Source organism: Petromyzon marinus, unplaced genomic scaffold (assembly GCF_048934315.1).
Source record: "Petromyzon marinus isolate PM22_M1 ecotype Great Lakes invasive population unplaced genomic scaffold, UKy_Petmar_22M1.pri1.0 PM_Scaffold_54, whole genome shotgun sequence".
Taxonomy (NCBI): domain Eukaryota; kingdom Metazoa; phylum Chordata; class Hyperoartia; order Petromyzontiformes; family Petromyzontidae; genus Petromyzon; species Petromyzon marinus.
In genome coordinates, this window is record NW_027423546.1 from 178,314 (window position 1) to 203,100 (window position 24,787).

The 24,787-nt window shown below is 56.8% G+C and overlaps 1 protein-coding gene across 1 annotated transcript; it reads right to left on the bottom strand.

The window, feature by feature from the left end:
• Positions 1-403: 403 nt before the first annotated feature.
• Positions 404-20,991, bottom strand: LOC142923466 (uncharacterized). Its single transcript, XM_076064593.1, has 3 exons — positions 20,955-20,991; positions 5,021-5,274; positions 404-3,812 (listed from the first exon to the last, which is right to left on the bottom strand). The coding sequence occupies exons 1-3, from the start codon at positions 20,989-20,991 to the stop codon at positions 414-416; spliced, it is 3,690 nt and encodes a 1,229-aa protein (XP_075920708.1). The 3' UTR covers positions 404-413.
• Positions 20,992-24,787: the final 3,796 nt, after the last annotated feature.

The following is a 24,787-nucleotide window of genomic DNA, read 5'->3' on the forward strand; positions in this document are numbered from 1 at the left end:
TGAGTGACTGAGTGAGTGACTGAGTGACTGACTGAGTGACTGACTGACTGAGCGACTGAGTGACTGAGTGACTGACTAAGTGACTGACTGACTGACTGAGTGACTGAGTGAGTGACTGAGTGAGTGACTAAGTGACTGAGTGATTGAGTGAGTGACTGAGTGAGTGACCGAGTGAGTGACTGAGTGACTGACTGAGTGAGTGACTGAGTGACTGACTGAATGACTGACTGAGTGACTGACTGAGTGACTGACTGAGTGAATGACTGACTGAGTGACTGACTGAGTGAATGACTGACTGAGTGACTGACTGAGTGACTGACTGACTGCCTGAGTGAGTGGCAGCCGGCCCCTCCCACCACCGTGACATCACAGCGGAGGCTCCTCCCCCACCCCCGCAAAACCCCTCCCCCTTTTCACTCCGTCGCAGTGGCAGGCCTGTGCGTGTTGCCGTCCCTCGCCCCGGTCCTCTGAATCATCCTCCTGAGGCGGTCCCTCAGGGCGGTCCCCAGCCCGCCCAGCGAGCCGGGGCCGCCCGCCCGGGCCCCGGGCGGCCCCAGCGAGGGGGCCGAGCCCCCGAAGGCCCCGGGCCTCAACAGCGGCGGCTCGGGGTGGCGGCGCCTGGGCAGCGGGGTCCTCGCGAGGGCGTCCGCGGGAACTCCGCGGACGCCTAATAAGCCCGGGGTCCTCGCGAGGGCGTCCGCGGGAACTCCGCGGACGCCTAATAAGCCCGGGGTCCTCGCGAGGGCGTCCGCGGGAACTCCGCGGACGCCTAATAAGCCCGGGGTCCTCGCGAGGGCGTCCGCGGGAACTCCGCGGACGCCTAATAAGCCCGGGGTCCTCGCGAGGGCGTCCGCGGGAACTCCGCGGACGCCTAATAAGCCCGGGGTCCTCGCGAGGGCGTCCGCGGGAACTCCGCGGACGCCTAATAAGCCCGGGGTCCTCGCGAGGGCGTCCGCGGGAACTCCGCGGACGCCTAATAAGCCCGGGGTCCTCGCGAGGGCGTCCGCGGGAACTCCGCGGACGGCTAATAAGCCCGGGGTCCTCGCGAGGGCGTCCGCGGGAACTCCGCGGACGCCTAATAAGCCCGGGGTCCTCGCGAGGGCGTCCGCGGGAACTCCGCGGACGCCTAATAAGTCCGGGGTCCTCGCGAGGGCGTCCACGGGGTCGTCGTAGATCGGGGCGTTCTGCGAGGCACCGGCGGGAACTCCGCGGACGGCTAATAAGCCCGGGGTCCTCGCGAGGGCGTCCACGGGGTCGTCGTAGATCGGGGCGTCCGGCGAGGCACCTGCGGGAACTCCGTGGACGGCTAAGTCCGGGGTCCTAGCGAGGGCGTCCGCGGGGTCGTCGTAGATCGGGGCGTTCTGCGAGGCACCGGCGGGAACTCCGCGGACGGCTAAGTCCGGGGTCCTCGCGAGGGCGTCCACGGGGTTGTCGTAGATCGGGGCGTTCTGCGAGGCACCTGCGGGAACTCCGTGGACGCCTAAGTCCGGGGTCCTAGCGAGGGCGTCCGCGGGGTCGTCGTAGATCGGGGCGTCTGGCGAGGCACCGGCGGGAACTCCGCGGACGCCTAATAAGCCCGGGGTCCTCGCGAGGGCGTCCGCGGGGTCGTCGTAGATCGGGGCGTCCGGCGAGGCACCGGCGCGAACTCCGCGGACGGCTAATAAGCCCGGGGTCCTAGCGAGGGCGTCCGCGGGGTCGTCGTAGATCGGGGCGTCCGGCGAGGCACCGGCGGGAACTCCGCGGACGCCTAATAAGCCCGGGGTCCTAGCGAGGGCGTCCGCGGGGTCGTCGTAGATCGGGGCGTCCGGCGAGGCACCGGCGGGAACTCCGCGGACGCCTAATAAGTCCGGGGTCCTAGCGAGTGCGTCCACGGGAACTCCGTAGACGCCTAATAAGTCCGGGGTCCTAACGAGGGCGTCCGCGGGAACTCCGTAGACGCCTAAGTCCGGGGTCCTCGCCAGGGCGTCCGCGGGAACTCCGTAGACGCCTAAGTCCGGGGTCCTCGCCAGTATGACCGCGGGGTCCTGGTAGAGCCCCATGTAGACCCCCTCGCCCGGGACCCTCACGGCGCCCGGGGGTCTCCTTCGGACGGTAGCGGCGGCTTTGGTGGCGGCTTTGGTGGCAGTTCCCTCAAAGGCCGAGTAGTCAGGCACTGAGTAGACCTCCTCGCTGCAGAGATCATGGACCCCACCTCCTCCACCGCAACCTCCACCACCTCCACCGCCACCACCAACACCGCCTCCACCGCCTCCGTGTGAGGGGATTGAGCGGCCAACGGAGGCCTCTGGTGGCAGGGACGGCAGCCGTCGCCGTTGCTGATGCTGACGAACCGACTGCCGCCGGTGATGATCATCATCATCATCATCATGCTGCTGCTGCTGATTCAGCTGATTCAGCTGATCATCATCATCATCATCATGCTGCTGATTCAGCTGATGATGATACCGATGCCGCTGCTGGTCGCGAGTCCACGTCCCCTCTGCCCCTGCCGCTCCCTCGACCGTCCCCTCAGCCGCGGGGAAGCCCACCGCTCCGTCCGCGGACGATGACGCGGACGACGACGAGGACGAAGGGGTGGACGAGGGGGTGGACGAGTGGGTGGACGAGGGGGTGGACGAAGGGGTGGACGACGACGCGGTGGGAGGGGGCGATGCGGACAATGATGCGGTGGGAAGGGGCGATGCGGACAATGATGCGGTGGGAAGGGGCGATGCGGACAATGATGCGGTGGGAAGGGGCGATGTGGACAATGATGCGGTGGGAAGGGGCGATGCGGACAATGATGCGGTGGGAAGGGGCGATGCGGACAATGATGCGGTGGGAAGGGGCGATGCGGACAATGATGCGGTGGGAAGGGGCGATGCGGACAATGATGCGGTGGGAAGGGGCGATGCGGACAATGATGCGGTGGGAAGGGGCGATGCGGACAATGATGCGGTGGGAAGGGGCGATGCGGACAATGATGCGGTGGGAAGGGGCGATGCGGACAATGATGCGGTGGGAAGGGGCGATGTGGACAATGATGCGGTGGGAAGGGGCGATGCGGACAATGATGCGGTGGGAAGGGGCGATGCGGACAATGATGCGGTGGGAAGGGGCGATGCGGACAATGATGCGGTGGGAAGGGGCGATGCGGACAATGATGCGGTGGGAAGGGGCGATGCGGACAATGATGCGGTGGGAAGGGGCGATGTGGACAATGATGCGGTGGGAAGGGGCGATGCGGACAATGATGCGGTGGGAAGGGGCGATGTGGACAATGATGCGGTGGGAAGGGGCGATGTGGACAATGATGCGGTGTGAGGGGACGATGCGGACAATGATGCGGTGGGAAGGGGCGATGCGGACAATGATGCGGTGGGAAGGGGCGATGCGGACAATGATGCGGTGGGAAGGGGCGATGCGGACAATGATGCGGTGGGAAGGGACGATGTGGACAATGATGCGGTGGGAAGGGGCGATGTGGACAATGATGCGGTGGGAAGGGGCGATGCGGACAATGATGCGGTGGGAGGTGATGATGCGGACAATGATGTGGTGGGAAGCGGTGATGTGGACAATGATGCGGTGGGAAGGGGCGATGCGGACAATGATGCGGTGGGAAGGGGCGATGTGGACAATGATGCGGTGGGAAGGGGCGATGTGGACAATGATGCGGTGGGAAGGGGCGATGACGAGGGGGCGGAGGGCGCCTTCAGCGCTTCGATGGCCTCCCGCGTGAGGGAGAAGAGCTGAGAGGCCTGCGGGGTCACCAGGGTCACGGTGCCCGGCCCGGAGGGGCAGCCGCGGCCCAGCTCCACCGTGAAGCAGCCCTGTGGGGTGGGACACGTGGGGGGGGTGAGGGGGGGGGGACACGTGTGGGGGTGAGACATCACCACAACCACCACCACAACCACCACCACCTCCATCACCACGACAACCATCACCTCCCCCATCACAACCACCACCACCACCACAACCACCACCACCACTACCACCACCACTACCACCACCACCACAACCACCACCACCACTACCACCACCACCACAACCACCACCACCACTACCACCACTACCACCACCACAACCACCACCACCACTACCACCATCACTACCACCACCACAACCACCACCACCACTACCACCATCACAATCATCACCACCACCACTACAACCCCCACAACCACCACCACCCCTACCACTACCACCACCACTACCACCATCACAATCATCACCACCACCACCACAACCACCACAACCTCCACAACCACCACTACTACCACCACCACCACCCCACCACCACCATCACCACCACCACCACCACTACCACCATCACCACAACCACCACCACCACCACTACCACCACCACAACCACCACCACCACAACCACCACCACCATCACTACCACCACCACCACCACCACAACCACCACAACCACCACCACCACTACCACCACAACCACCACAACAACCACCACCACCACTACCACCACAACCACCACCACCACCACTACCACCACCACAACCACCACTGCCACCACCACCACCACAACCACCACAATCACCACCACCACCACAACCACCACCACCTCCATCACCACCACAACCACCACCACAACCCCCACAACCATCACCACTACCATCACAACCACCACCACAACCACCACCACAACCACCACCACAACCCCCACAACCATCACCACCACAACCACCACCACCACAACCACCACCACCACTACCACCACCTCCATCACCACCACAACCACCACCACAACCCCCATAACCACCACAACAACCACCACCACCACAACCCCCACAACCACCACAACCACCACCACTACCACCACCAGTACCACCAACTCCCCCATCACAACCACCACCACTGCCACCATCACAATCATCACCACTACCATCACCACAACCACCACCACAACCACCACCACAACCACCACCGCCACCACCACCACCACCACAACCACCACAATCACCACCACCACAACCACCACCACCTCCATCACCACCACAACCACCACGTGACTCACGGTGCTGTGCCCGTATCTCCGCAGGGCGCTGAACGGCCAGCTGGCCACCAGCAGACCACCCCGCGCCTGGTGAAGGGACAGAGCCTCAAGGCCCACGGTGACTCTCACGGTGGTACCAGAGAGACCCAGCAAGTCTGGGACAGGGCCAGGCCTCACGTGGACACTCACCCCTACGTAGACACACACAGAGACACACAGAGACACACACACAGACACAGAGAGACATAGACAGAGCCTCAAGGCCCACGGTGACTCTCACGGTGGTACCGGAGAGACCCAGCGAGTCTGGGACAGGGCCAGGCCTCACGTGGACACTCACCCCTACGTAGACACACACAGAGACACACAGAGACACACACACAGACACAGAGAGACATAGACAGAGCCTCAAGGCCCACGGTGACTCTCACGGTGGTACCGGAGAGACCCAGCGAGTCTGGGACAGGGCCGGGCCTCACGTGGACACTCACCCCTACGTAGACACAGAGACACACACACAGAGACACAGAGAGACATAGACAGAGCCTCAAGGCCCACGGTGACTCTCACGGTGGTACCGGAGAGACCCAGCGAGTCTGGGACAGGGCCGGGCCTCACGTGGACACTCACCCCTACGTAGACACACACAGAGACACAGAGACACACAGAGACACACACAGAGACACAGAGAGACATAGACAGAGCCTCAAGGCCCACGGTGACTCTCACGGTGGTACCGGAGAGACCCAGCAAGTCTGGGACAGGGCCGGGCCTCACGTGGACACTCACCCCTACGTAGACACACACAGAGACACACAGAGACACACACACAGACACAGAGACACAGAGAGAGCCTCAAGGCCCACAGTGACTTTCACGGTGGTACCGGAGAGACCCAGCGAGTCTGGGACAGGGCCAGGCCTCACGTGGACACTCACCCCTACGTAGACACACACAGAGACACACAGAGACACACACAGAGACACAGAGACACAGACAGAGCCTCAAGGCCCACGGTGACTCTCACGGTGGTACTGGAGAGACCCAGCGAGTCTGGGACAGGGCCGGGCCTCACGTGGACACTCACCCCTACGTAGACACACACAGAGACACACAAACACACACACATAGACACACACACAGAGACACACAGAGAGAGCCTAAAGGCCCACGGTGACTCTCACGGTGGTACCGGAGAGACCCAGCGAGTCTGGGACAGGGCCGGGCCTCACGTGGACACTCACCCCTACGTAGACACACACAGAGACACACACACAGACTCACACAGAGACACACACACAGAGACACACAGAGACACAGACAGAGCCTCAAGGCCCACGGTGACTCTCACGGTGGTACCGGAGAGACCCAGCGAGTCTGGGACAGGGCCAGGCCTCACGTGGACACTCACCCCTACGTAGACACACACAGAGACACACACACAGACTCACACAGAGACACACACACAGAGACACACAGAGACACAGACAGAGCCTCAAGGCCCACGGTGACTCTCACGGTGGTACCGGAGAGACCCAGCAAGTCTGGGACAGGGCCGGGCCTCACGTGGACACTCACCCCTACGTAGACACACACAGAGACACACAGAGACACACAGAGAGACACACACACAGAGACATACACAGAGACACAGAGACACACACACAGAGACACAGAGACACAGACAGAGGCTCAAGGCCCACGGTGACTCTCACGGTGGTACCGGAGAGACCCAGCGAGTCTGGGACAGGGCCGGGCCTCACGTGGACACTCACCCCTACGTAGACACACACAGAGACACACACACAGAGACACACAGAGACACACACACAGAGACACAGAGACAGAGAGACACAGATAGAGCCTCAAGGCCCACGGTGACTCTCACGGTGGTACCGGAGAGACCCAGCAAGTCTGGGACAGGGCCGGGCCTCACGTGGACATTCACCCCTACGTAGACACACACAGAGACACACAAAGACACACACAGAGACACAGAGACACAGACAGAACCTCAAGGCCCACGGTGACTCTCACGGTGGTACCGGAGAGACCCAGCAAGTCTGGGACAGGGCCGGGCCTCACGTGGACACTCACCCCTACACAGACACACACAGAGACACACAGAGACACACACAGAGACACACAGAGACACACACAGAGACACACACACACAGAGAGACACACAGAGACACAGAGACACACACAGAGACACAGAGAGACACAGACAGAGCCTCAAGGCCCACGGTGACTCTCACGGTGGTACCGGAGAGACCCAGCAAGTCTGGGACAGGGCCGGGCCTCACGTGGACACTCACCCCTACGTAGACACACACAGAGACACACAGAGACACACACAGAGACACACACACAGAGACACAGACAGAGACACAGAGACAGAGAGACACAGACAGAGCCTCAAGGCCCACGGTGACTCTCACGGTGGTACCGGAGAGACCCAGCAAGTCTGGGACAGGGCCTCACGTGGACACTCACCCCTACGTAGACACACACAGAGACACAGAGACACAGACACAGAGACACAGAGACACACACAGAGACACACACACAGAGACACAGACAGAGCCTCAAGGCCCACAGTGACTCTCACGGTGGTACCAGAGAGACCCAGCGAGTCTGGGACAGGGCCGGGCCTGACGTGGACACTCACCCCTACGTAGACACACACAGAGACACACAGAGACACACACAGAGACACACACAGAGACACAGACAGAGACACAGAGACAGAGAGACACAGACACAGCCTCAAGGCCCACGGTGACTCTCACGGTGGTACCGGAGAGACCCAGCAAGTCTGGGACAGGGCCGGGCCTCACGTGGAAACTCACCCCTACGTAGACACACACACAGAGACACAGAGACACACACACAGAGACACACAGACAGAGCCTCAAGGCCCACGGTGACTCTCACGGTGGTACCGGAGAGACCCAGCGAGTCTGGAACAGGGCCGGGCCTCACGTGGACACTCACCCCTACGTAGACACACACAGAGAGACAGATAGACACAGAGACACAGAGACAGAGAGACACAGACAGAGCCTCAAGGCCCACGGTGACTCTCACGGTGGTACCGGAGAGACCCAGCGAGTCTGGGACAGGGCCGGGCCTCATGTGGACACTCACCCCTACGTAGACACACACAGACAGACACAGAGACACACACAGAGACACACACAGAGACACAGAGAGACACAGACAGAGCCTCAAGGCCCACGGTGACTCTCACGGTGGTACCAGAGAGACCCAGCAAGTCTGGGACAGGGCCGGGCCTCACGTGGACACTCACCCCTACGTAGACACAGAGACATAGAGACACACACACAGAGACACAGACACACACACAGAGACACACACAGAGAGACACAGACAGAGCCTCAAGGCCCACAGTGACTCTCACGGTGGTACCGGAGAGACCCAGCGAGTCTGGGACAGGGCCGGGCCTCACGTGGACACTCACCCCTACGTAGACATACACAGAGACACAGAGACACAAAGACACACACAGAGACACAGAGAGACACACACAGAGACACAGAGACACAGACAGAGCCTCAAGGCCCACGGTGACTCTCACGGTGGTACCGGAGAGACCCAGAAAGTCTGGGACAGGGCCGGGCCTCACGTGGACACTCACCCCTACGTAGACACACACAGAGACACACAGAGACACACACACACACACAGAGAGACACAGAGACACACACACACAGAGACACAGAGACAGAGAGACACAGATAGAGCCTCAAGGCCCACGGTGACTCTCACAGTGGTACCGGAGAGACCCAGCAAGTCTGGGACAGGGCCGGGCCTCACGTGGACACTCACCCCTACGTAGACACAGAGACACACACACAGAGACACAGACACACACACAGAGAGACACAGAGAGACACACAGACAGAGCCTCAAGGCCCACGGTGACTCTCACGGTGGTACCGGAGAGACCCAGCGAGTCTGGGACAGGGCCGGGCCTCACGTGGACACTCACCCCTACGTAGACACACACAGAGACACACACACAGAGACACACACACAGAGACACAGAAACACAGAGACACAGACAGAGCCTCAAGGCCCACGGTGACTCTCACGGTGGTACCGGAGAGACCCAGCGAGTCTGGGACAGGGCCGGGCCTCACGTGGACACTCACCCCTACGTAGACACACACAGAGACACAGAGACACACACAGAGACACACAGAGACACACACACAGAGACACACACACAGAGAGACACAGACAGAGCCTCAAGGCCCACGGTGACTCTCACGGTGGTACCGGAGAGACCCAGCGAGTCTGGGACAGGGCCGGGCCTCACGTGGACACTCACCCCTACGTAGACACAGAGACACAGAGACACAGACACACACACAGAGACACACAGAGAGACACAGAGAGACACAGACAGAGCCTCAAGGCCCACGGTGACTCTCACGGTGGTACCAGAGAGACCCAGCAAGTCTGGGACAGGGCCGGGTCTCACGTGGACACTCACCACTACGTAGACGCAGAGACACACACAGAGACACACACACAGAGACACAGAGACAGAGAGACACAGATAGAGCCTCAAGGCCCACGGTGACTCTCACGGTGGTACCGGAGAGACCCAGCAAGTCTGGGACAGGGCCGGGCCTCACGTGGACACTCACCCCTACACAGACACACACAGAGACACACAGAGACACACACAGAGACACACACACAGAGACACAGAGACAGAGAGACACAGATAGAGCCTCAAGGTCCACAGTGACTCTCACGGTGGTACCGGAGAGACCCAGCAAGTCTGGGACAGGGCCGGGCCTCACGTGGACACTCACCCCTACGTAGACACACACAGAGAGACACAGAGACACACACACAGACACAGAGACACACACAGACAGAGCCTCAAGGCCCACGGTGACTCTCACGGTGGTACCGGAGAGACCCAGCGAGTCTGGGACAGGGCCGGGCCTCACGTGGACACTCACCCCTACGTAGACAAACACAGAGAGACACACACACAGAGACACACACACAGAGACACACACACAGAGACACACAGAGACACACAGACAGAGCCTCAAGGCCCACAGTGACTCTCACGGTGGTACCGGAGAGACCCAGCAAGTCTGGGACAGGGCCGGGCCTCACGTGGACACTCACCCCTACGTAGACACACACAGAGACACAGAGACACACAGAGAGAGACACACACAGAGACACACAGAGACACAGACAGAGCCTCAAGGCCCACGGTGACTCTCACGGTGGTACCAGAGAGACCCAGCAAGTCTGGGACAGGGCCGGGCCTCACGTGGACACTCACCCCTACGTAGACACAGAGACACAGACACACACACACATACACAGACACACAGAGAGACACAGAGACACAGACACACACAGAGACACACACAGAGACACACACAGAGACACACAGAGAGACACAGAGATACAGAGAGACACAGAGAGACACAGAGACATAGAGACACACACACAGATAGACACAGAGACACACACACAGAGACACACAGACACACACAGAGACACACACACAGAGAGACACACACACAGAGACACACAGACAGACACAGAGACACACAGATAGACACACACACAGAGACACACAGAGACAGATAGACACACAGAGACACACAGAGACACAGAGATACACAGACACAGACACACACACACACACAGAGACACAGAGACACACACAGAGACACACACAGAGACACACACACACAGACACAGAGAGAGCCTCAAGGCCCACAGTGACTCTCACGGTGGTACCAGAGAGACCCAGCGAGTCTGGGACAGGGCCGGGTCTCACGTGGACACTCACCCCTATGTAGACACACACAGAGACACACAGAGAGACACAGAGAGACACACAGACAGAGCCTCAAGGCCCACGGTGACTCTCACGGTGGTACCGGAGAGACCCAGCGAGTCTGGGACAGGGCCGGGCCTCACGTGGACACTCACCCCTACGTAGACACACACAGAGACACAGAGACACACACAGAGACACACAGAGACACACACACAGAGACACACACACAGAGAGACACAGACAGAGCCTCAAGGCCCACGGTGACTCTCACGGTGGTACCGGAGAGACCCAGCGAGTCTGGGACAGGGCCGGGCCTCACGTGGACACTCACCCCTACGTAGACACAGAGACACAGAGACACAGACACACACACAGAGACACACAGAGAGACACAGAGAGACACAGACAGAGCCTCAAGGCCCACGGTGACTCTCACGGTGGTACCAGAGAGACCCAGCAAGTCTGGGACAGGGCCGGGTCTCACGTGGACACTCACCCCTACGTAGACACAGAGACACACACAGAGACACACACACAGAGACACAGAGACAGAGAGACACAGATAGAGCCTCAAGTCCCACGGTGACTCTCACGGTGGTACCGGAGAGACCCAGCAAGTCTGGGACAGGGCCGGGCCTCACGTGGACACTCACCCCTACACAGACACACACAGAGACACACAGAGACACACACAGAGACACACACACAGAGACACAGAGACAGAGAGACACAGATAGAGCCTCAAGGCCCACAGTGACTCTCACGGTGGTACCGGAGAGACCCAGCAAGTCTGGGACAGGGCCGGGCCTCACGTGGACACTCACCCCTACGTAGACACACACAGAGAGACACAGAGACACACACAGAGACACAGACACAGAGACACACACAGACAGAGCCTCAAGGCCCACGGTGACTCTCACGGTGGTACCGGAGAGACCCAGCGAGTCTGGGACAGGGCCGGGCCTCACGTGGACACTCACCCCTACGTAGACACACACAGAGAGACACAGAGACACACACACAGAGACACACACACAGAGACACACACACAGAGACACACAGAGACACACAGACAGAGCCTCAAGGCCCACAGTGACTCTCACGGTGGTACCGGAGAGACCCAGCAAGTCTGGGACAGGGCCGGGCCTCACGTGGACACTCACCCCTACGTAGACACACACAGAGACACAGAGACACACAGAGAGAGACACACACAGAGACACACAGAGACACAGACAGAGCCTCAAGGCCCACGGTGACTCTCACGGTGGTACCGGAGAGACCCAGCAAGTCTGGGACAGGGCCGGGCCTCACGTGGACACTCACCCCTACGTAGACACAGAGACACAGACACACACACACATACACAGACACACAGAGAGACACAGAGACACAGACACACACAGAGACACACACAGAGACACACACAGAGACACACAGAGAGACACAGAGATACAGAGAGACACAGAGAGACACAGAGACATAGAGACACACACACAGATAGACACAGAGACACACACACAGAGACACACAGACACACACAGAGACACACACACAGAGAGACACACACACAGAGACACACAGACAGACACAGAGACACACAGATAGACACACACACAGAGACACACAGAGACAGATAGACACACAGAGACACACAGAGACACAGAGATACACAGACACAGACACACACACACACAGAGACACAGAGACACACACAGAGACACACACAGAGACACACACACACAGACACAGAGAGAGCCTCAAGGCCCACAGTGACTCTCACGGTGGTACCAGAGAGACCCAGCGAGTCTGGGACAGGGCCGGGTCTCACGTGGACACTCACCCCTACGTAGACACACACAGAGACACACAGAGAGACACAGAGAGACACAGACAGAGCCTCAAGGCCCACGGTGACTCTCACGGTGGTACCAGAGAGACCCAGCAAGTCTGGGACAGGGCCGGGTCTCACGTGGACACTCACCCCTACGTAGACACAGAGACACACACAGAGACACACACAGAGACACAGAGACAGAGAGACACAGATAGAGCCTCAAGGCCCACGGTGACTCTCACGGTGGTACCGGAGAGACCCAGCAAGTCTGGGACAGGGCCGGGCCTCACGTGGACACTCACCCCTACACAGACACACACAGAGACACACAGAGACACACACAGAGACACACACACAGAGACACAGAGACAGAGAGACACAGATAGAGCCTCAAGGCCCACAGTGACTCTCACGGTGGTACCGGAGAGACCCAGCAAGTCTGGGACAGGGCCGGGCCTCACGTGGACACTCACCCCTACGTAGACACACACAGAGAGACACAGAGACACACACACAGACACAGAGACACACACAGACAGAGCCTCAAGGCCCACGGTGACTCTCACGGTGGTACCGGAGAGACCCAGCGAGTCTGGGACAGGGCCGGGCCTCACGTGAACACTCACCCCTACGTAGACACACACAGAGAGACACAGAGACACACACACAGAGACACACACACAGAGACACACACACAGAGACACACAGAGACACACAGACAGAGCCTCAAGGCCCACAGTGACTCTCACGGTGGTACCGGAGAGACCCAGCAAGTCTGGGACAGGGCCGGGCCTCACGTGGACAGTCACCCCTACGTAGACACACACAGAGACACAGAGACACACAGAGAGAGACACACACAGAGACACACAGAGACACAGACAGAGCCTCAAGGCCCACGGTGACTCTCACGGTGGTACCGGAGAGACCCAGCAAGTCTGGGACAGGGCCGGGCCTCACGTGGACACTCACCCCTACGTAGACACAGAGACACAGACACACACACACATACACAGACACACAGAGAGACACAGAGACACAGACACACACAGAGACACACACAGAGACACACACAGAGACACACAGAGAGACACAGAGATACAGAGAGACACAGAGAGACACAGAGACATAGAGACACACACACAGATAGACACAGAGACACACACACAGAGACACACAGACACACACACACAGAGAGACACACACACAGAGACACACAGACAGACACAGAGACACACAGATAGACACACACACAGAGACACACAGAGACAGATAGACACACAGAGACACACAGAGACACAGAGATACACAGACACAGACACACACACACAGAGACACAGAGACACACACAGAGACACACACAGAGACACACACACAGACACAGAGAGAGCCTCAAGGCCCACAGTGACTCTCACGGTGGTACCAGAGAGACCCAGCGAGTCTGGGACAGGGCCGGGTCTCACGTGGACACTCACCCCTACGTAGACACAGAGACACACACAGAGACACACACACAGAGACACAGAGACAGAGAGACACAGATAGAGCCTCAAGGCCCACGGTGACTCTCACGGTGGTACCGTAGAGACCCAGCAAGTCTGGGACAGGGCCGGGCCTCACGTGGACACTCACCCCTACACAGACACACACAGAGACACACAGAGACACACACAGAGACACACACACAGAGACACAGAGACAGAGAGACACAGATAGAGCCTCAAGGCCCACAGTGACTCTCACGGTGGTACCGGAGAGACCCAGCAAGTCTGGGACAGGGCCGGGCCTCACGTGGACACTCACCCCTACGTAGACACACACAGAGAGACACAGAGACACACACACAGACACAGAGACACACACAGACAGAGCCTCAAGGCCCATGGTGACTCTCACGGTGGTACCGGAGAGACCCAGCGAGTCTGGGACAGGGCCGGGCCTCACGTGGACACTCACCCCTACGTAGACACACACAGAGAGACACAGAGACACACACACAGAGACACACACACAGAGACACACACACAGAGACACACAGAGACACACAGACAGAGCCTCAAGGCCCACAGTGACTCTCACGGTGGTACCGGAGAGACCCAGCAAGTCTGGGACAGGGCCGGGCCTCACGTGGACACTCACCCCTACGTAGACACACACAGAGACACAGAGACACACAGAGAGAGACACACACAGAGACACACAGAGACACAGACAGAGCCTCAAGGCCCACGGTGACTCTCACGGTGGTACCGGAGAGACCCAGCAAGTCTGGGACAGGGCCGGGCCTCACGTGGACACTCACCCCTACGTGGACACAGAGACACAGACACACACACACATACACAGACACACAGAGAGACACAGAGACACAGACACACACAGAGACACACACAGAGACACACACAGAGACACACAGAGAGACACAGAGATACAGAGAGACACAGAGAGACACAGAGACATAGAGACACACACACAGATAGACACAGAGACACACACACAGAGACACACAGACACACACAGAGACACACACACAGAGAGACACACACACAGAGACACACAGACAGACACAGAGACACACAGATAGACACACACACAGAGACACACAGAGACAGATAGACACACAGAGACACACAGAGACACAGAGATACACAGACACAGACACACACACACACACAGAGACACAGAGACACACACAGAGACACACACAGAGACACACACACACAGACACAGAGAGAGCCTCAAGGCCCACAGTGACTCTCACGGTGGTACCAGAGAGACCCAGCGAGTCTGGGACAGGGCCGGGTCTCACGTGGACACTCACCCCTACGTAGACACACACAGAGACACACAGAGAGACACAGAGAGACACAGACAGAGCCTCAAGGCCCACAGTGACTCTCACGGTGGTACCAGAGAGACCCAGCAAGTCTGGGACAGGGCCGGGTCTCACGTGGACACTCACCCCTACGTAGACACAGAGACACACACAGAGACACACACACAGAGACACAGAGACAGAGAGACACAGATAGAGCCTCAAGGCCCACGGTGACTCTCACGGTGGTACCGGAGAGACCCAGCAAGTCTGGGACAGGGCCGGGCCTCACGTGGACACTCACCCCTACACAGACACACACAGAGACACACAGAGACACACACAGAGACACACACACAGAGACACAGAGACTGAGAGACACAGATAGAGCCTCAAGGCCCACAGTGACTCTCACGGTGGTACCGGAGAGACCCAGCAAGTCTGGGACAGGGCCGGGCCTCACGTGGACACTCACCCCTACGTAGACACACACAGAGAGACACAGAGACACACACACAGACACAGAGACACACACAGACAGAGCCTCAAGGCCCACGGTGACTCTCACGGTGGTACCGGAGAGACCCAGCGAGTCTGGGACAGGGCCGGGCCTCACGTGGACACTCACCCCTACGTAGACACACACAGAGAGACACAGAGACACACACACAGAGACACACACACAGAGACACACACACAGAGACACACAGAGACACACAGACAGAGCCTCAAGGCCCACAGTGACTCTCACGGTGGTACCGGAGAGACCCAGCAAGTCTGGGACAGGGCCGGGCCTCACGTGGACAGTCACCCCTACGTAGACACACACAGAGACACAGAGACACACAGAGAGAGACACACACAGAGACACACAGAGACACAGACAGAGCCTCAAGGCCCACGGTGACTCTCACGGTGGTACCGGAGAGACCCAGCAAGTCTGGGACAGGGCCGGGCCTCACGTGGACACTCACCCCTACGTAGACACAGAGACACAGACACACACACACATACACAGACACACAGAGAGATACAGAGACACAGACACACACAGAGACACACACAGAGACACACACAGAGACACACAGAGAGACACAGAGATACAGAGAGACACAGAGAGACACAGAGACATAGAGACACACACACAGATAGACACAGAGACACACACACAGAGACACACAGACACACACAGAGACACACACACAGAGAGACACACACACAGAGACACACAGACAGACACAGAGACACACAGATAGACACACACACAGAGACACACAGAGACAGATAGACACACAGAGATACACAGAGACACAGAGATACACAGACACAGACACACACACACAGAGACACAGAGACACACACAGAGACACACACAGAGACACACAGACACAGAGAGAGCCTCAAGGCCCACAGTGACTCTCACGGTGGTACCAGAGAGACCCAGCGAGTCTGGGACAGGGCCGGGTCTCACGTGGACACTCACCCCTACGTAGACACAGAGACACACACAGAGACACACACACAGAGACACAGAGACAGAGAGACACAGATAGAGCCTCAAGGCCCACGGTGACTCTCACGGTGGTACCGGAGAGACCCAGCAAGTCTGGGACAGGGCCGGGCCTCACGTGGACACTCACCCCTACACAGACACACACAGAGACACACAGAGACACACACAGAGACACACACACAGAGACACAGAGACAGAGAGACACAGATAGAGCCTCAAGGCCCACAGTGACTCTCACGGTGGTACCGGAGAGACCCAGCAAGTCTGGGACAGGGCCGGGCCTCACGTGGACACTCACCCCTACGTAGACACACACAGAGAGACACAGAGACACACACACAGACACAGAGACACACACAGACAGAGCCTCAAGGCCCACGGTGACTCTCACGGTGGTACCGGAGAGACCCAGCGAGTCTGGGACAGGGCCGGGCCTCACGTGGACACTCACCCCTACGTAGACACACACAGAGAGACACAGAGACACACACACAGAGACACACACACAGAGACACACACACAGAGACACACAGAGACACACAGACAGAGCCTCAAGGCCCACAGTGACTCTCACGGTGGTACCGGAGAGACCCAGCAAGTCTGGGACAGGGCCGGGCCTCACGTGGACACTCACCCCTACGTAGACACACACAGAGACACAGAGACACACAGAGAGAGACACACACAGAGACACACAGAGACACAGACAGAGCCTCAAGGCCCACGGTGACTCTCACGGTGGTACCGGAGAGACCCAGCAAGTCTGGGACAGGGCCGGGCCTCACGTGGACACTCACCCCTACGTAGACACAGAGACACAGACACACACACACATACACAGACACACAGAGAGACACAGAGACACAGACACACACAGAGACACACACAGAGACACACACAGAGACACACAGAGAGACACAGAGATACAGGGAGACACAGAGAGACACAGAGACATAGAGACACACACACAGATAGACACAGAGACACACACACAGAGACACACAGACACACACAGAGACACACACACAGAGAGACACACACACACAGACACACAGACAGACACAGAGACACACAGATAGACACACACACAGAGACACACAGAGACAGATAGACACACAGAGACACACAGAGACACAGAGATACACAGACACAGACACACACACACAGAGACACAGAGACACACACAGAGACACACACAGAGACACACACACACAGACACAGAGAGAGCCTCAAGGCCCACAGTGACTCTCACGGTGGTACCAGAGAGACCCAGCAAGTCTCGGTCAGGGCCGGGCCTCACGTGGACACTCACCCCTACGTAGACACACACAGAGACACACAGAGACACACAGAGACACACACACACAGAGACACAGACAGAGCCTCAAGGCCCACGGTGACTCTCACGGTGGTACCAGAGAGACCCAGCAAGTCTGGGACAGGGCCGGGCCTCACGTGGACACTCACCCCTACGTAGACACAGAGACACAGAGACACACACAGAGAGACACAGAGAGACACACAGACAGAGCCTCAAGGCCCACGGTGACTCTCACGGTGGTACCGGAGAGACCCAGCAAGTCTGGGACAGGGCCGGGCCTCACGTGGACACTCACCCCTACGTAGACACACACAGAGACACACACAGAGACACACACAGAGACACACACACAGAGACACAGAGAGACACACAGACAGAGCCTCAAGGCCCACGGTGACTCTCACGGTGGTACCAGAGAGACCCAGCGAGTCTGGGACAGGGCCGGGCCTCACGTGGACACTCACCCCTACGTAGACACACACAGAGAGACACAGACACAGAGACACACACACAGAGACACACACAGAGAGACACACACAGATACACACAGAGACTCTCCACTCAGTCACCAACAGAGTGGTGAGTGAGTGAGCGAGTTTGAGGCTGAGTGAGTGAGTGGGTGAGTGACTGAGTGAGTGAGTGGGTGAGTGAGTGCGTGGGTGAGTGAGTGCGTGGGTGAGTGAGTGGGTGGGTGAGTGAGTGAGTGGGTGAGTGACTGAGTGAGTGCGTGGGTGAGTGAGTGCGTGGGTGAGTGAGTGGGTGGGTGAGTGAGTGAGTGGGTGAGTGAGTGAGTGGGTGAGTGGGTGGGTGAGTGGGTGAGTGAGTGCGTGGGTGAGTGAGTGCGTGGGTGAGTGAGTGAGTGACTGAGTGGGTGAGTGATTGAGCGGGTGGGTGAGTGAGTTAGTGAGTTAGTGAGTGAGTGACTGAGTGACTGAGTGAGTGACTGAGTTACAGAGTGAGTGGCTGACTGAGTGAGTGAGAGAGTAACTGAGTGACTGAGTGAGTGGCTGACTGAGTGACTGAGTGAGTGAGTGACTGAGTGAGTGGCTGACTTAGTGAGTGAGTGACTGAGTGAATGGCGCTCTGAGTGAGTAACTGAGTGACTGAATGACTGACTGAGTGACTGAGTGAGAGAGTGAGTGAGAGAGTGACTGAGTGAGTGAGTGATTGACTGAGGGGGTGAGTGACTGACTGAGTGAGTGACTGAGTGAGTGACTGAGTGAGTGAGTGACTGAGTGACTGATTGAGAGAGTGACTGAGTAAGTGACTGAGTGAGTGACTGAGTGACTGAGTGAGTGGGTGAGTGAGAGATTGACTGAGTGACGGAGTGAGAGAGTGACTGAGTGAGTAAGTGACTGACTGACTGAGTGAGTGATTGACTGAGTGAGTGACTGACTGATTGAGAGAGTGACTGAGTAAGTGACTGAGTGACTGAGTGAGTGACTGAGTGACTGATTGAGAGAGTGACTGAGTAAGTGACTGAGTGACTGAGTGAGTGACTGAGTGACTGAGTGAGTGGGTGAGTGAGAGAGTGACTGAGTGACGGAGTGAGAGAGTGACTGAGTAAGTGACTGACTGACTGAGTGAGTGATTGACTGAGTGAGTGACTGACTGAGTGAGTGAGTGACTGGCTGAGTGAGTGACTGAGTGACTGAGTGAGTGGGTGAGTGAGAGAGTGACTGAGTGACGGAGTGAGAGAGTGACTGAGTGAGTGACTGAGTGACTGAGTGAGTGGGTGAGTGAGTGACTGACTGAGTGTGAGTGAGTGACTGAGTGAGTGAGTGACTGAGTGAGTGACTGAGTGAGTGAGTGAGTGACTGAGTGAGTGACTGATTGAGAGAGTGACTGAGTGACTGAGTGAGAGAGTGACTGAGTGAGTAAGTGACTGAGTGACTCAGTGAGTGACTGACTGAGTGAGTGATTGATTGAGTGAGTGACTGACTGACTGAGTGACTGACTGACTGAGTGAGTGACTGAGTGAGTGACTGAGTGAGTGCCTGACTGACTGAGTGAGTGACTGACTGAGTGAGTGAGTGACTGAGTGAGTGCCTGACTGACTGAGTGAGTGACTGACTGAGTGAGTGAGTGACTGAGTGAGTGACTGACTGACTGAGTGACTGACTGAGTGACTGACTGACTGAGTGATTGACTGAGTGACTGACTGAGTGACTGACTGACTGAGTGACTGAGTGAGTGAGTGACTGACTGAGTGACTGAGTGAGTGAGAGAGTGACTGGGTGACTGAGTGAGTGACTGACTGAGTGACTGACTGAGTGACTGACTGAGTGAGTGAGTGCGTGACTGACTGAGTGAGTGACTGACTGACTGACTGAGTGAGTGAGTGACTGACTGAGTGACCGACTGACTGAGTGACTGACTGAGTGACTGACTGAGTGACTGACTGAGTGAGTGACTGACTGAGTGACTGACTGACTGACTGAGTGAGTGAGTGAGTGACTGACTGACTGACTGAGTGACTGACTGAGTGACTGACTGAATGACTGACTGACTGACTGAGTGAGTGAGTGCCTGACTGACTGAGTGAGTGACTGACTGAGTGACTGAGTGAGTGAGTGACTGATTTAAGGCCGAGTGGACCTAGCGGGAGGACGCACCTCGCAGTACGGAGGCGTAGGCGGGGTGGTCCTCCATGTCACCCTGCAGCCACGCACTGTACACACTGTACACAGTGTACACACACAGTGTCACACACACATAGTGTACACACAGTGTACACACACACAGCTACACACATACACAGGTACACACACAGTGTACACACACACAGTGTACACACACGCACTGTACACACCGTACACACTGTACACACACTGTACACACAGTATACACTGTACACACACAGTGTACACACACAGTGTGCACGTACAGTGTACACGTACAGTGTACACGTACACACAGTGTACACACACACACAGGTACACACACAGTGTACACACACACAGTGTACACACACACACAGTGTACACACACACAGGTACACACAGTGTACACACACACACAGTGTACACACAGTGTATATACACACACAGTCTATACACACATACATAGTGTATACAACAACAACAACCGCCATTCGCCACTAAGCTGGTACCGGTCATCGGCAAGTCCACTCAGCTCCACGTCCTCCTGTACGGAGGAGCTCACCGATGGGACCTTGCCCAGACCTTTCAAGGATTTGCGAGCTCCTCACAGGATCCAGCCTGGTTAAACCCAGGATGGATCGTAGGCAACCGATGAAAAGATATTGCCGCTCGACTGATTCGGAGTGAGACCTCTGCTGTTAAACTGGAGCCAGTCATAAGCACACTGCCCAGGTATGGGAAACTCTCCACTCTCTCCACAACTGCCCCATCACCGATTGGGAGTTGTGGGGGTGGAGTGTCCGATGGTACAAAATACCCAGGCAGGTGCTTAGTTTTGGTGGGGCTGATGGTAAGGCCCCACCTCTTAGTGGCACGCTCCAGTCTCAGCAGCAGCGTCTCCAACTCCTCCTCTGACTGAGCAGCTATTACCAAATCATCAGCATACATAACGTGGTTGAGCAATAGGGAGCCATCCCTTGACCGCACCCGGGCATCGATCAGCCTCCCAATATATCTGTAACAAATGGAGACTCCCCCGGTACAGCTATTGAAGGCTTCACGAACTACGTGGTCAAAATAGATGTTAAATAATGTGGGAGCCAGAGGACATCCCTGTCGCACCCCAAGGTGTACAGGGAATGGCTCTGACTCCAGGCCACGTAGTTTTACCCGGGCCCGCTCACCATCATGAAGGTCCTTAATGATCGTGAGCAGAGGGTCAGGGACTCCAAAAGCATGAAGAACAACCCAGAGCCCATGCCTACTGATGGTATTATAGGCCTTGACCAGGTCAATAAAGCAGAGATGTAGGTCTAGTTGGAATTCCCTACACCTCTGCTGTAGCAGACGGACAGAAAATATGGCATCTGTGCAGGACCGCTCTTTCCTGAAACCGCATTGGGGCTCCGCAAGCCTCTCCTCAGCGTGCCTGGCAAGGCGATGCTGAATAATCCTTGCCAGGACCTTTCCCGGCACACTGAGGAGTGAGATGCCCCTGTAGTTGTTACAGTCTGTGCGGTCCCCCTTCTTAAAGAGGGGGACCACCAGGGCATCCTTCCAATCCTGCGGAACCCGTCCAGTGGTCCAGACTGTTGTTATGATGTCATATAGGGCAGTCTGTGCACAAACGTCGCCCTCCCTCAGCATTTCGCTTGGGTGATCATCTCTGCCCGCTGCCTTTCCTGGTCTCAGAGTCCGGATCGCCTTCAGTACTTGACACACACACACACACAGGTACACACACACACAGGTACACACACCCACACACAGTGTACACACACACAGGTACAGACACACACACAGGTACACATACACAGGTACACACACAGGTACCCACACACAGGTACACATACACAGGTACACACACAGGTACACACACACACAGGTACACACACACACAGGTACACACACACAGAGGTACACACACACACAGGTACACACACACAGGTATACACACACTTAGGTACACACACACACAGGTACACACACAGGTACACACACACACATACACACAGGTACACACAGGTACACACACAAGTACACACACACAGGTACACACACACAGGTACACACACACAGGGACACACACACAGGTACACACACACACAGGTACACGCACAGTATGCACACACACACAGGTACACACACACACACAGGTAAACACACACAGGTACACACACAGGTATACACACACAGGTACACGCACAGTATACACACACAGGTACACACACACAGGTACACACAAGTACACACACACACAGGTACACACACAGGTACACACACACAGGTACACACACACAGGTACACGCACAGTATACACACACAGGTACACACACACAGGTACAAACAAGTACACACACAGGTACACACACACAGGTACACACACACAGGTACACACACGTACACACACACACAGGTACACACACACAAGTACACACACACACAAAGGTACACACACACACAAGTACACACACAGAGGTACACACACACACAGGTACACACACACACAGGTACACACACACAGGTACACACACACAGTGTACACACACACACAGGTACACACACACAGTGTACACACACACACAGGTACACACACACACAGTCTACACACACACAGTGTACACACACACAAGTACACACACACAGTATACACACAGGTACACACACACAGGTACACACACACAGGTACACACACCCACACACAGTGTACACACACACAGGTACAGACACACACACAGGTACACATACACAGGTACACACACAGGTACCCACACACAGGTACACATGCACAGGTACACACACAGGTACACACACACAGGTACACACACACAGAGGTACACACACACAGGTACACACACACAGGTACACACACGTACACACACACACAGGTACACACACACACTTAGGTACACACACACACAGGTACACACACAGGTACACACACACATACACACAGGTACACACAGGTACACACACAAGTACACACACACAGGTACACACACACAGGTACACACACAGGGACACACACACAGGTACACACACACACACAGGTACACTCACAGTATGCACACACACAGGTACACACACACACACACAGGTACACACACACAGGTACACACACACAGGTACACACACACAGGTACACACACAGGTACACACACGTACACACACACACAGGTACACACACAAGTACACACACAGGTACACACACAGGTACAAACACACACAAAGGTACACACACACACAAGTACACACACAGAGGTACACACACAGGTACACACACACAGGTACACACACAGGTACACACACAGGTACACACACACAGGTACACACACAGTATACACACAGGTACACACACACAGGTACACACACACAGGCACACACACACACACAGGTACACACACACAGTCTACACACACACAGTGTACACACACACGCAAGTACACACACACAGGTACACACACACAGGTACACACACAGTATACACACAGGTACACACACACAGGTACACACACACAGGCACACACACACACAGGTACACACACACAGTGTACACACACACAGGTACACACACAGTATATACACACACAGTGTACACACACAGGTACACACACACACAGGTACACACACACAGTGTACACACACACACAGGTACACACACACACAGTCTACACACACACAGTGTACACACACACAAGTACACACACACAGGTACACACACAGGTACACACACACACAGGTACACACACACACAGTATACACACAGGTACACACACAGAGGTACACACAAGTACACACACACACAGTGTACACAGACACACACACACAGTGACACACACAACAAC